Source organism: Schistocerca nitens, chromosome 7, assembly GCF_023898315.1.
Source record: "Schistocerca nitens isolate TAMUIC-IGC-003100 chromosome 7, iqSchNite1.1, whole genome shotgun sequence".
Lineage (NCBI taxonomy): Eukaryota > Metazoa > Arthropoda > Insecta > Orthoptera > Acrididae > Schistocerca > Schistocerca nitens.
This window is the reverse complement of record NC_064620.1, coordinates 245451076-245467028: the sequence shown is the minus strand read 5'-3', so window position 1 is coordinate 245467028 and position 15953 is coordinate 245451076. Positions and strand designations below refer to the sequence as shown.

The following is a 15953-nucleotide window of genomic DNA, read 5'->3' as shown; positions in this document are numbered from 1 at the left end:
ACAAAACAACTGAACTTGGCTAAGGCCAATACTGTACAATGGTTTGCCTTGTCTAAAACAGGAATAGCCGGAAGCCGATCGTGTTGTCGATATATCAGTAACTTAAATCTGTCAATGGCCGTGTTGACTTTAGACAGTGCATATACTTTTATTGTGACATGACTGAAAATCAGAATATAAGGGACGATCAAATGGTTTTAGTTTGAGAACATACTGTCCAGAATTGGTATGCAACTGAGGCAAAATTTCTGTGGGCATTGAAGCAATCATCCCACCAATGCACTAGGTTGAAGATACCTGTTTGGTAAAATGCTGTGTCCTGCTGCATGAAGAAGTCAGTAACTGCCTGCTGCACATGCTCGTCTGACAGGAATCGACAATTTTTCAAGGCCTTTATTAAGGAGCAAAAGGCGTGTAATCGCATGGGGAGAGATCAGGACCGTAGGGCAGATGCTCAAGCATCTCCCGCTTGAGTTGGTGTTCTTTGTTATGATATACATGATTTGGTGATGTGCATCATCATGAAGCAGCACTACTCCTTGTCACAAAATCCACAATGGCAATATTCGACAGACAGGCTGCTCCATACACATTCTTCATTCTAAGATGGGTGTCTACTGGTGTTTGTCCTTTGGCAGCCAAGGGAAGAATAACAGCATGTTGGTCCTGTTTGGATGCATTTGGTAATAATGTCGTGATTGTTCATGTTTTCGTGTTTACTGCAGGCATGTTGGAAAAACACAAATGCCACACTAAGCCCTTGCTGACATATCTGTGCTTATATACCTGCTTCAGAGTCGCGATGTGTTGCATATGCACTGCACTGGCCACAAACGGAAACTTCTAATCACTCCTTATATCTCTGTTTCATTTTATGGCAGCTAGGTTGTGTGTAGTTTCATATTACTTGCAGGCTATTAGACATCGGTTTGGAAGTGTGCATATTGTCAGAGTTGGGTGTAAACAATACATTATCGTGCATTATATCCTTTACATTGGCTGATCCTTTCCTTGCAGTTTCTGTCTATACACTTATGGCAGTACACCATAGTGAAAAAATCTTTATCTAATTTGTCGATGACCTTACATAACTTGGTTTGAAACTGACTGGCTTAACAATCCATGTCCAGACATAACCTCTTCATTTATTTTGCAGATGTGTACTTGGTATTTTTCACTTATGATCTTGGCTATTTGTGTGTCCTATTTTGTTCTCCAAACTTCAAATTCATCTTCAAGTGTCTGACTTTGGAATTCACATTGCTTGTGTACCCTTTTCCCTTGTTTAGCAGCTATTGTATTATTTACTGTTTCTGAAAGATGACAAACATTTTCATACACTGTATGCTGTGCTTTCTTGTATTTCTGTGACCTTATTACCTAAATTTTTGTATGGCTTCTGGTAGGCCTGCTCAATGAGCTTGCTTTAATTCTGAAATTTCAAATGAGATTTCTGTTGACCCTGTGTCTTGTATTTATGATAAAGCATCCTATGTGCTGAAATTCCTAATGCCATAACCTCTTACTTTTCTGAAACATCTGACATCAGAGCATCTAAGAAACAAAAGTTATGCCTACATTGTTGACAAAGCTGCTTGCTTTGTCAAAATTTTGCTTACACTATTTAAGACTGTGGACATCATTGTAGTTATTAAATCCATTTTTGGACTAGTTTAGTCAACTGATCATTCATTTGATTTCCCTGAGTCATAGATTTGCCTAATTCATGGTTAGACTCTACATCTTTGTTCTCAGATGGATGCATTTTTTTTTCCCCTAGCTTTACCATAACATTGAAATTAATAAAAATTTTGTAAAATTTTTGTTCTCACAATGAGAATAATAAATAACCAAACCTATTAATATTTTATATGACTGCCAACAATGCTGGTTCTGTCAGTTTTACAAGAAAGAACAGTCTGACAGCACATAGTCATATTCTTTGTGTGGCGTGCAAATTCCTCCATCTGAGACATAAAAATTGCTGATTACAATGTCTATTTTTAACATAAGTTATCTGCAACTGCTAAGCTGAACTTTGAATGAGAACTGCTTGGTAGTAAGCAAGGTAGTACAGGAATAAGTAAAATTTTCAAACTTGTGGTCAAGCTTCACCAGCGGAAACTTTTCTTCTTGGCATGCCAAGTTTTAGTTTTGTCTGTGTACTTTTTGGGTAATACTTTTTATTTCCTGGCAGATGTCTTCCACTCAGAACATTAGAATATGATTTTCATGAAAGAGAAAAAACATCATTAGTAATTACCGGTTATTTTACATAATTTCAAATTATTTTTCAATGTAGAATTATGGCTTACATCGTTTATCATGAAGGCACGATGATTTAGTTATATAGAAATGGATCTTTGGTTGTAATGTGAGACACAGAAATTCCATTACACATTACAGCAACTCCTTCTTTACTCTTCTCGCCATGAAATGAAAACTATTAATTATTGATAAATTATCTTGAAATAATAATTGGATATTTCAATACAAAAATCTACTCACCAAGCAGCAATAGGTAACACCCACAAAAAGGGTTTAACTTTTACAACATTTTGCCGCCAGTGGCTCCCCTTCTGGTGGAAGAGTTGAAGGGGAAGGAAGAGGGGTGAAGGAAAGGGACTGGAGAGGTTTAGGGAAAGGGTTACAGTTCAGAAAAGTCACCCAGAACCTGGGTGAGGGGAGATTTGCTGGATGGGGTGAGTAAGAAAGACTGATTGTTGGACAGTGCATCAGACAAGATTGGAAAACCTGAGAACTTAAAGGTGGAAGGCAGGGTAGTATGCAAGACAGAGATTACTACTAAACTGTTGTGCATGAGTTAATGAGAGTGAAAAGCAAAGTGCATTGTTCATAATAGAGGTGGGACAGGGGACAGCAAAAAATAGACCAGTCAGAAAATGAAAGATCTACAAAACTAAAATGGAGTGAAGAAAAGAGTAGTTACTGTGAAGAATCCTGAGACAGAAGGAATTAACGTAAATTAAGACCAGGTGGGTGACGAGAACAGAGGAAATGTTGTAGTGCTAGTTCCCACCTAGTCTTGAATGTATTAATCAACTACTTCGAGAAGGCCATGACTTCGTAAAATCATGCCGTGGAATGAGATCTATTCTGTCTGAGATTTTGCCCAGCACACCTAGAATAGCTTTTTTGTCACCCTTCCAATCTCCACAATATCCTCGTTAGACCCTATGCTCCTTTTGCACCCATCTTCGTACCTGGTGGCTCCTACCCCTGTGACCGTTTCCACTACAAGACTTTCCCTATGCACCCTCCTACCATCACCTATTCCAGACCTGTAACTGGCAAAACATGTACTATCAAAGGGAGAGCCACCTGTGAAATAACACATCATATACCAGCTGTTATGTAAACAATGTTTGGCCTTTTACATCGGCATGACTGCCACCCAGTTATCAGTCAGGACGAATGGGCATAGGCAGAGGGTATATTCAGGAAACACACAATACTCTGTTGCAGAGTATGCTGTACAACATGACAGTCATGACCTCGGTGCCTGTTTCACCACAAGTGCCATCTGGATTCTTCCCCCAGACACCAGTTTCTCATAAATCCGCCAGTGGGAACTAGCACTACAAAATATCATTGGTTCTCGCCACCTACCTGGCATTAATTTACATTAATTCCTTCCATCTCAGCATTTCTTCACAGTAACTACTCCATTCTTCACTCCATTCTTCGCTACATTTTAGTTTTTAACATCTTTTACTTTCTGCCTTGTCTATTTTTTGCCATCTCCTGTCCTGCCTCTGTTACGTACAATGCACTTAGCTTTTCACTCTCATTAACTCATGCACAATATTTTAGTAGTAATCTCTGTCGTGCATATTACCCTGTCTTCCACCTTTAAGCTCTCAGATTTTCAAATCTTGTCCGGTGCACTCCCCAATAATCAGTCTTTCCTTCTCGTCCTGTCTGGTAAGTCTTCCCTGACTCAGGGTTCTGTGTGATTTCTCTGAACTATGCCCCTTTCTCTAAACCTCTGCAGTCCTTTCCCTTCACCCCTCTTCCTTCCCCTTCAACTCTTCTGCCAGAAGGAGCCACTGGCTCCAAAACTTTGTAAAAGTTCCCCTGCCGCCGCTTGGCGAGTAGGTTTTCTATCTATACGTTTACATTATATTACCAATAACTGATTGTTTTCATTGATATAATATCATATTTAGCCATAATGAGGTCACCAACTAGCTAGGTTTTATCACCATAAGTAATATACATGTACGTCTACCATTTCTCACTTAGATATATATTGGCAAAGTGGAGGATGAAATGTGGCCATAGAGTATTTTATTGTTTATGTAATGTGTTGAGCGAAGAAATGAAGTGTGACAGATTTAAGAACTTGAATGAAAATCATCTATGGATTTATCTTGTTGAGAGCAGACATTCCTACTACTGCCATTCATGAACTTCTACACTTTGTATTACCTTATCCTACAATTAACATTTTACATGATTTTCCTAAGTCATTTAAAATGAGTGTCAGGATGTTTCTTGTGGAAAACTACACTTGCTGACCTACAGCAGTTTTGCTCAATCATAGTTTGGTCTGGGTCTGTAATAGTATGATGGTTAGTGTAATGTTGAATCTTATTTTTTCCTTTAGTATGAAGTCTGCATTGTAAAGCATTTTTTCTATGAAAATCACCTTCATGAACTTTCAGGTACTGTAGTAAGCAAAATTTTTAGACTTCGTTCTTGAATTTAAGGCAGCTTCTAATAAAGTGGACAGGTCCTTCTTTTTCTGTATCTACTTTCTAGAACTAAGATGCTAACCTAAATTCTATATCACTTAACAGACTGTACAAATGAGTAGTAATCTGATGTTCACAGAGGTGTACTGTGTCAGTTCATTGAGGTGAAAATAGTTCATTAATCCATGTAACCCTCCATTAATTTTACTCTTCACACATTGAAAATTGTACTGCAATAAGGATGATTGAATTTGTTCACTAGCAACTGGTTGGGCACAAGTCTTTGTGGTGGATTTTAGAAAATTGTCTGTTACAGTGTGTTCCCCATATCCTGATGCCAGACATAATACTTTCTATGTGGCTAGTGCAATAATGTTTTCCGTATAATCAAGCAAGATAGTGCAGTTGCAAGACAAGATTCAGGATGGATATGCTTCAGATCATCTTCCACCCCTAGTTCCTTTGAAAAGGAGCTGGCCAATTCCATTCTCTATCCTCTCCCAATCCAAGGTTTTCCTCTGTAATGACCTTATATTGATGGAACATTAAACTCAAATTTTCCTTCCTTCCTTCCTTCTTTCTTTTCTCTGTTGAGATGGAGATCATGCCGACTACCCTTGTGTTGCTAATGTATATCGAACAAAATGTCAGAAAACCCTGTTTATGTCCACATGTCGAACACCAATAAAGTCATAGCAGTCAGACAAAGAACAACAATCACCAACACCACCACATTCACACCAAACCTCAAGAGTTAACAAGCTTGCAAGTGAATCACATCTTAGTTCCATCATTTCTGTAAATTAATAGGTAAAACCAGTTAGAAAATTAAGGCTACATTCTAAATTCTTAATACATTAATTGTTCTCATTTGGCAAATTTGTGTATTTCTCAATAAGATTATGGTACATTGTAAAGGGGTTGTCACTATTTAGCTGCCTTGAAATGACTTTTAAGTGAACACTTTCCTTGCTGTTTACACTGAAATTGTAAAGTAATTCAAGCCAGAGAATCCAGTTTTCCAATTTAAAAAAACTTGTCACTTTTCCAGTAATGTGCTTAGAGAAAAGAAACCATAAACAGAATGCAAATGGGTTCCAGTACTTGCATAAAATTTAACACCCTTAATTTCAGTAAGGAAGTTCTATGTTGCAGATGTGTGATAAATACTGATTCCCATGAACTCAAAAAATTAGTGCTAGGAGTAAACTACCACTTACATTTAAGTTTATAATGAAGGGTGTAATTGATGAGATTTGAAAAAAGGGAAAACAAGCAGACAGGCATTTAGTTTCCCATTGTTATCAGATTATATAACAGCTGATTGCATCTGTCTTAAAGTGTGGCCATATATTCCAAGTCCATTCCAGTGACATCATTATGGATATACTGCTATTTCATGCATGAGCCAGAAATTTGTAAATGTGACAAAGTTACCCATGCAGTGGGAACATACTGCTCATCAACACTACTATGTATAAAGGTTTGTTTGGAGCCAGGATCATTCAGTATTTTCTGGGAAATAGAAAATACACATAAAGATCACAAAACAAATATAAGGTTCCAAAGGCAGAAAACTGTGATAATCTCAAAAACTACTAATATTTTTTGGTCATTAGCTTCAGTAGCCAAAACAGGAACAGTTCAGAAGAGAGAATCCTCATGTGAGCTGTAACCAGTACCTATACTAGCACCTGAAAGTGTATAAAATCGCACATTCCATAAAAACCATTATATCGTCCATACTGGGGGATGATATTGCCTCACAACTCAGAAAGTTATCTCAACAGACCTGCATAGAAAAACTTGGGATTGGAGTCTCAATTGCAAATACTCTGATTCTACCATCGAAAAGGAAATAGGATCAGGGACCAAATGATCATCAGACACTCGATAAAAGGAACTAACTGTTGAATCACAAACTGACCTATGAACAAAGGATATTTAAAATCAGTCTGGGGGAACCAACAAGATGCTTGACAAGTTCTTCAACTGTTGTAATAAATATGCCAAGATAAAAGACATGGTGAAATAAATAAATACCTAACTATCCCCAAGTGGAAAATAAAAGGGTTTGAAATGCATGAGAGGAGCTAGGACTGTTAACAAAGGGAAGACAGTGCAAGAGACACATTTGTAGCACTCTGATCTTGCTTTCTACTGTCATAACAGCAGTTGCTGTCACAATGTATGCAGCCATGTCTGCCATCCTCACAACTACCTGCCTGTTACATTTTAATAGATGTAAAATTCTATGGGTCTCTGCAACTGCCTGCTCCAGTGATCAAGCTGTGGAGAGAGCCTTTTATTGGGAGACCCTCTGAACGATAGGCCTGAGGCACATTCATCATTGCTATGAGATTCTTCCCTCATCATTGATATTTCATTATAGCAACCTTTCCTCCTTTCACGGCTAAGTAGGAGGAAATCCAACTTACATTACTGTACCAACTTCCTCATTTAAAGTTGCTTGCCATCTAAAGCAAAGTCTATAAGAGCCTCCAAGGTTGATATTCAACAGGGAAAATGCAATATTTCACACACAGGTTGCTGTCATAATTTTGTGACAGTCTTCAGGAAATGTGAATCATAGTTGCCTGTATGATCCACCATGTTGCCAGAACACCAGTTCATAAATTCCACTGTCTTCAAGCCATCTTTGAATGTATGCATTCCACAGCTGAAAGACGAGGGACCACTTCACAGTCAGGGCAGGTAGAGGTGGCTTTGTGTAAGGACAGATAACCACAGCCTTTTGGGTAGTGAGATGAAACAATATAGAATAATGGAGGCAGCGTGGCCCAAGTTCTTTAACAGATGCACTATGAGCCCTGTTCTATGGAATATTTCATGGAGAGTTGGAAGGTGCCCAGTTGCCTGTATACTAAACCAGCTTACATACAAAACATTCTGATATCCACATTCAGCTGTATATCATACTGTTGTTCACAAAACTCCTTTTGAGTAACTAGGTAAATTAATCAATTACAGACGCTAAGTCTGTAAATCAGTCCACAGTCATGTTAAGGCACTTTATTTGCATAGGTCCATCTTGATCACATTAATCGCATATCTCACAGTTACCACTGTGGGCTACTGGCATCTTCAGATTTGTTACAAATAGAAAAACCGTGGAATAACTAAGTAAGTTCCAGCAGTTGAAGTAAAATCTGTAACAGGCCTAGTAGTACATAAAAAATGTTAACATGATCAGCAGCCATGCATACCAGCCATACATAGCATATAGTAGTGGCCTGCATACATCCATGTTTATACAAGTAACTGAGGCCAGTAGAGGGCGTGAATGCCTCAGTGCAAGCTAGTTAAATACTATAAGCAAGCATTAAGTTCCTGTTTTTTCGTTGAGTTCTATCCTTTTGTGTCAGTATCAGGGAAATTGGATTGTTATAAAGGAGAAAAATTCATTAACTTAAATTCCCATAGTGCCATACAAGCACTGTAATGGATGCGCTTGGTGGAGAAAACAACCCAACACTGGTAGGAGAGGGAGTATCATTCCATAGTTTACTGCAGCATGTGAGAGGAAAAGTGACTGGAGGTAAAGAACAGTAAGCTGTGATTAGGAACAGGAAAAATCATTATATTTTGTAGGCAGTTTTGATGTTATTTTTTGCCAATTCTGGTGCCATTTTGTGCCAACTTTGGCATTATTTTTTGCCAATTTTTGTATTAGTTTCTGATAGCTTATATTTGATGCACAGTATGTCCTTTGTTTTTTCCTATGTCATTGTTTCTCAGTGTTATGCTGAAAATGAAAATATACCTATCATTATCTTCATTGATATTACAAATCACATTTATTCACAATATTAAAAAAGAAATCTTTTGTATTAAATCTATTAAATCTAATCAGTTAAAAAAAAGTAACTGTGTAACTATATACTGTTGAAAATTTTTCAGCAGGAAGCAATGTTCTCCTCAGAGACCTTATTCCACTGATCCATAAACACTTCACTGTATTTTGAAAACAGTTGTGCAGAGTCAAAATCTGAATGTGGAAGACAAACTACCTTCAGCACATCATTCATTTGGCTGTTTATAGAGACATCGGGTTTCCTGCTACTTTTGTGTAACAAATCGTACCAAAAACTGCATGCATTGGGGAGTTCATTAATGTGGTTCAGCAGTTAAATTGGATATTTTCGGTAATACTCAAATAAAAATACAAAAGTCACAAAATAAATGACTTTTAACTTTGCAAATACATAAACTGACATGATGTCATGCAAATGTGTTTCTGGTGGTAAATCTGAGAATGTTTGTCAATAGTTTTTCAGTATTATTTTTAGTATTTTGTGAATGATGTTTTTTGGTGACAACATATGTTGCATAGACCAGGGCTTAGGTTAGGTTGAAAGGTGATCAGAGGCGATGTTCATTTCTGTATTTGCATCACTAAGGTACTGCATATGATATATTTCATATATGTATGTTCCTACTACGAAAATATGCAGTTTTTTGGTGACCATGTTGAAGATCTCCCAAAAATATGACATTTTTTTATATGAAAACTTCTGCAAAAGTGTCTGGAAATGTCATATTGATGCTGTTGCTGGAATGGAGATCATTGGTAGAATAATTTTATTTGATGTTATGCCTGGAGCCATAGTTCTTTACACAGGAAACAAACTGCCTTTTTAAGATTATATACAATTCTCAACATTGAGGAAAAAACCAAAAATCCAATTTCAACATTCAGTAACTATCAGTTTACCAATATTAGTAAGCTGTCACTCTCAGATTTGACATTTTTACACAGGAACGGGAAAGAATGCCAGATTTTGTGACGTTTCATAAAAACTGAAATAAGATCACAAATTTATGCATTACTTTGTGCTTTATCATTTATGCAAAAATTTCCTGTCACTACCTGTTGTTGTTGTTGTTGTTGTTGTTGTTGTGGTCTTCAGTCCAGAGACTGGTTTGATGCAGCTCTCCATGCTACTCTATCCTGTGCTAGCTTCATCATCTCCAAGTACCTACTGCAACCTACATCCTTCTGAATCTGCTTAGTTTATTCATCTCTTGGTCTCCCTCTACAATTTTTATCCTCCATGCTGCCCTCCAATACTAAGTTGGCGATCCCTTGATGTCTCAGAACATGTCCTATCAACAGATCCCTTCTTCTAGTCAAGTCGTGCCACAAAATTCTCTTTCTCCCCAGTTCTATTCAGTTACCACCTCATAGTTACGTGATCTACCCATCTAATCTTCAGCACTCTTCAGTAGTCCAGAATGAGAGTCGTGCTTGGGTAGCTCAGTTAGTAGAGCACTTGCCCGCGAAAGGCGAAGGTCCGGAGTTCGAGTCTCGGTCCGGCACACAGTTTTAATCTGCCAGGAAGTTTCATTCTTCAGTAGCACCACATTTCGAAAGCTTCTGTTCTCTTCTTGTCTAAACTATTTATCGCCCATGTTTCACTTCCATACAGGGCTATACTCCATACAAATACTTTCAGAAAAGACTTGACACTTAAATCTATACTCATGGTTAAAAAATTTCCCTTCTTCCGAAACGCTTTCCTCACCATTGCCAGTCTCCATTTTATATCCTCTTGTTCTTTGACATTCATCAGTTATTTTGCTCCCCAAATAGCAAAACTCACCTATTGCTTTAAGTGTGTCATTTTCTAATCTAATTCCCACAGCATCGTCTGATTTAATTCGACTACATTCCGTTATCCGCGTTCTGCTTTTGTTGATGTTCATCTTATATCCTCCTTTCAAGACACTGTCCATTCCATTCAACTGGTCTTCTTGGTCCTTTGCTGTCTCTGACAGAATTACAATGTCATCAGCAAACCTCAAAGTTTTTATTTCTTCTCCATGTATTTGAATTTCTTCTTCAAATTTTTCTTTTGTCTCCTTTACTGCTTGCTCAATATACAGATTGAATAACTTTGGGGATAGGTTACAACCCTGTCTCACTCCATTCCAAACCACTGCTTCCCTTTCATGCCCCTTGACTCTTATAATTGCCATCCTGTTTCTGTACAAATTGTAAATAGCCTTTCGCTCCCTGTACTTGACCCTTGCCACCTTCAGAATTTGAAAGAGAGTATTCCAGTCAACATTGTCAAAAGCCTTGTCTAAATTTACAAATGCTAGAAATGTATGTTTCGCTTTCTGTAATCTATCTTCTAAGATATGTCGTAGGGTCAGTATTGCCTCACGTGTTCCAACATTTCTACGTAATCCAAACTGCTCTTCCCAGAGGTCAGCTTCTACCAGTTTTTCAATTCATCTGTAAACAATTTGTGTTAGTATTTTGCAGCCGTGACTAATTAAACTGATAGTTCAGTAATTTTCACACTTATCAACACTTGCTTTCTTTGTGATTGGAATTATTATATTCTTCTTGAAGTGTGAAGGTATTTCGCCTGTCTCATACATCTTGCTCACCAGATGGAAGAGTTTTGTCATGGCTGGCTCTCCTAATGCTGTCAGTAGGTCTAACAGAATGTTGTCTACTCCCAGGTCCTTGTTTTGACTTAGGTCTTTCAGTGCTCTGTCGAACTCTTCATGCAATATCATATCTCCCATTTCATCTTCATCTACGTCCTCTTCCATTTCCGTAATATTGCCCTCAAGTACATCACCCTTGTATAAGCCCTCTATATATTCATTCCAGCTTTCTGTTTTCCCTTCTTTGTGTAGAACTGGTTTTCCATCTGAGCTCTTCATATTCATACAAGTGGTTCTCTTTTCTCCAAAGGTCTTTTAATTTTCCTGTAGGCAGTATCTACCTTACCCCTAGTGATATATGCCTCTACATCCTTACATTTGTCCTCTTGACATCCCCTCTTAGCCATTTTGCACTTCCTGGCTACCTCATTTTTGAGACATTTGTACTCCTTTTTGCCTGTTTCACGTACTGCAATTTTATATTTTCTCCTTTCATCAATTAAATTTAGTATATTTTCTGTTACCCAAGGATCTCTATTAGCCTTCATCTTTTTACCTGCTTGATTCTCTGCTCCTTCACTATTTCATCTCTCAAAGCTAACCATTCTTCTTCTACTGTATTTCATTCCCACATATTTGTCAATTGTTCCCTAATGCTCTCTCTGAAACTATCTAAAACCCCTGGTTCTTTCAGTTTATCCAGCTCTCAACTCCTTAAATTCCCACCTTTTTGTAGGTTCTTCAGTTTTAATCTACATCTCATAACCAACTGATTGTGGTCAGAGTCCACATCTGCCCCTGGAAATGTCTTACAATTTAAAACCTCGTTCCTAAATCTCCGTCTTACCATTATATAATCTATCTGAAACCTTCCAGTGTCTCCATGCCTCTTCCGTGTATATAACCTTCTTTCATTATTCTTAAACTAAGTGTTAGCTATGATTAAGTTACGCTCTGTGCATAATTCTACCAGGCAGCTTCCTCTTTCATTCCTTATCCCCATTCCACATTCACCCACTACTTTTCCTTCTCTTCCTTTTCCTACTATCAAATTCCAGGCCCCCATGACTATTAAATTTTCGTCTCCCTTCAGTATCTCAATAATTCCTTTTCTCTCGTCGTACATTTCTTCAATCTCTTCGTCATCTGTGGAGGTAGTTGGCATTTAAACTTGTAGTACTGTGGAAGGTGTGGGCGTCATGTCTGTCTTGGCTACAATAATGTGTTCACTATGCTCTTTGCAGTAGCTTACCCGCATTCCTATTTTTTTATTCATTCTTAAACCTACTCCTGCATTACCCCTTTTTGATTTTGTATTTATAACCCTGTATTCACCTGACCGGAAGTCTTGTTCCTCCTGCCACCGAACATGATTATCTTACTTTAATAACTACCTATAAATCTAATCAGTATACTGAACTTTCATTATTATTTATTATTGCCATAAAATGTTAGTAACTGTTTAATTAATTTTGTTTAAATGCTTTGTAGGTTCATCTCGTATGCTTGAACCAAGGAAGCAAAATCTTAGCAGGGAAGTAATGTTTGGTGATACATGCCAAGACGTTGCCACGGCTATTGGTGCACCATCACGAGTTTTTTATAAGTCTGAGGATAAAATGAAGATACACAGTCCAAATGCACACCGCCGCATTACTGCCCGACGTTCAGATTTCTTCTACAATTATTTCACCTTGGGGATAGTAAGTGCACAAGTATTTTGAAATGTATGCTAGTCATATTTTGTAAGATCATCCGCCATTACATTTACTTGTAATTTACCTTTTCAGGACATTTTATTTGATGCTAAGACTCAAAAAGTAAAGAAGTTTGTTCTCCATACCAATTTTCCTGGTCACTACAACTTCAATATGTAAGTTTATAGTATATGTCAGTCACCTTTCATATATGGTTTAGTAAAGATATAATGCTGAAGTAAGTACATAATAATGAAAGTAACTTCATTTGTATATTGCTCTACAAAAACGGTCTTCAGCCTAGCCCAAGAACTTATTATGTACTGTAAAAAATGTGACTGTGTACCATATTTTTTTAAACTGTACAGTCAGGAAATTCACTTATAACAAACATGAATAAATTATTGTTGTAAGAAGGAACATAGAAGTCAAACTAAGCAATAGTTAATTAACATAGAGAACATAGATGCTTCCTTGTGGAAGTATTTTGTGTCAGCAGTGCATTGCTTATTTTCCTGTATGGATTTCATGGGTAATGTTTTCTTACAAAACTTAGTTATTACTGGAATAAGTATTCATGATGTAAACATTTGCAGATCATAGTAGGTCCTGTTGACACTGGGAACGCTACCTAATATTAGAATGGAGAAGAATATGACACTCCTAGAATTGCATGAGAAGCTCATTTTGAATACCACATAAAAGTTTGTTAATTTTAACAATTTGAATTTATATTTTAAGGTCGTCTGCATTACATAAAAGTGTAGTTATTTTGTATTGTCCATTTAAATGTAAACTGTTCATAAATTGTTTACTACAGATTTATGTTGTTCTTTTTTTTCTGAATGGTGGACTTTCCAAGATGCTTTTTTCGTTTTGAGACCAACATAGACACATTTTGGAGAAATGACTTATAAATTTCTGGCATATTTAAATGGCATGCTGTACATGGACTCAAACCCAGAGACTTGCCTTTTGTGGCAATGCTCTTATTGTCTGAGCTATTGACACATGACTCAAAAGCCACTCTTAGTTTCTCTTCTGCCGGAACTATCTCCTACTTTTCAAGCTCAACAGAACTCTGCTGCATACCTTTTTGAAATAGCACTTTTGGAAGAAAGGAAGCAAGAGAAATTGCCTCACCCTTTTGCTTTTGCTTTTGGTTTGACTGTTGTTGGTAATGTCCACAGAGCTAAATGAACAATTAGATGACTTAACTGTATTGTTATATTGCTTGTTTGTAAACAGTGTTTATGGGCTGGAATGCCTTTATCCCGAAGGCATGAAATGTGAGTGGCCCACATTTATATACAGAAATCCAGGAGAGCATGTGCATTATGTTTGGCCATACAAACTGATCTTCAAATGTACCCTTCCCTGAAAATCTGCATTCACAAAATACACTGTTGCATAGGCTGAAAATTTTGTTGAGAATTGTAGCAAATAATTCAGTAGAAATGTCTGTCCAGTGTTGTAACATTTTATTACCTCTGATTAATTAGAAATCCATTTTTTTCTATCTTGAAATGATATGAACTGTGAGGCACTCAGATGGTAATGCCTCAAGTTAAAATGTAGAAACATTGGATACTGGTGGGTACCTGGCATATTTTGCAATGCCATTCAAAGAAAGGAAGTGTTTGGATTCAAATTCAGTTTATTGAAGTGCTTTTGGATACGTATTTTTTTTTCTTTTTTTTTTCCGATCTGGTGTGTACACAAATAGATCAGAAGATTTTCCAACACATGAGCAGGCCACATACCGCTGATGGTGTGAGGAACATGGATTTGCCAAATTTAGTCCCCACACTTGTACTTTGGTGATGATCATAGCAAATGCGAATTGCACTGGGAACTGCAAATTTTAGAGTTCAGATAGCATGTATGTCAGAATCATTGGGACGTGTGGCAGTGCTACATCTTCTCCTGTAAATTTTCCACGTAAAATAATAACACCCTTTTCATGAGGTGTGTTTATGTTTCAGAAAAGAGTGATATGCATGCTAATTTTCAATGTTAAAATGTTCAGCATCTTAGCTGGCAAGTCAGGTGAATCCAAGAATTCAGTTGAATATTTGACAACTTCATGTTGATTCTTTACATTATCAGTTGGGTAATATGTTGTTGCTTTGTTTCATATTTCATTTTGAATGCTGAAATTCATTGCATTGAACTTGCTGCTTTTGGGTTGCTGAGCCATTGATCATTTTTGTAAATATGTGTGATATTTGGGAGTGCTTTCTCTGATTTTACAGAAGTTTGTTGGTAATGTGATACATTGTGTGGATTCATCAATTGCCATTTTTCCATCCCCAATATCCTGTGATTGTTGTGCAAGACTTTCAGTGGACGCCTTATGTTGTTGTAAAGCATATTGGTCTTCAAAGTTGGTTTCTGTACATGTTGCTGTAAAACTGGTAATTTGAGGCATGCACCAAATTCTTTAGTAGAGATTAAATGTGACATAATTGGTAGAGTTTGTCAGAAATCACCAAGTAATAAAATGAGTGCACCACAGAAAAGCTTTTCACTACCTCTCAAATCTTTCATTATGTGATTAAGTGCATCAAATACTTTTTTGTGCCCCAAGTGCATTTGTTCCGTATAGTGAGTTGACATGATTGTTGTACTTTACCCATTCCAGAATTTTTGTTGATATTGCATGTTGGTATGTCACTGATTTGCATATTCAACGGCAATTTCTGTGGCTGAATTTGCTGTTCGGCCACCATCCATAAGAACTGCTGCAATTCCAGTGTAATATTTTTGCATGCTCATATGATTGCCAAAATAAATGAGAAAAGTTTTGCCTGTGCCTCTGGCCACATTTGGGAAGTACAGTCCACTGCTTTGGTTTATGATTGTGTGCATAGTTCTGTCATAAGCACACATTGTTCTGGAACCAATTTCATAAGACTTATTTGAACAAATGTACCCGATTCATTGACATAAAACTGTGTTTGTCATTGCAAGTCATGACTGAAAGTCATTTGCAGATTGATGTAGCACACTCATTCTCGTTTATAACAGCTTTTCATTAGTGATTATCAAATTTATGCCCTCAGTCGAACCCAATGCATCATTATAGACATTTGGTGTGAATTGAATCTCTGGA

The 15953-nt window shown here is 37.2% G+C and overlaps 1 protein-coding gene across 1 annotated transcript in view; it reads left to right on the top strand.

The window, feature by feature from the left end:
* The window catches only part of LOC126194837 (PHAF1 protein CG7083), a 154069-nt gene that overhangs the window by 66450 nt on the left and 71666 nt on the right, over positions 1 to 15953 (top strand). Inside the window, exons 7-8 of the mRNA XM_049933172.1 lie at positions 12633 to 12844; positions 12932 to 13014. Of these exons, the coding sequence (XP_049789129.1) occupies positions 12633 to 12844; positions 12932 to 13014 (295 nt within the window). The remainder of the gene's footprint in view (positions 1 to 12632; positions 12845 to 12931; positions 13015 to 15953) is intronic.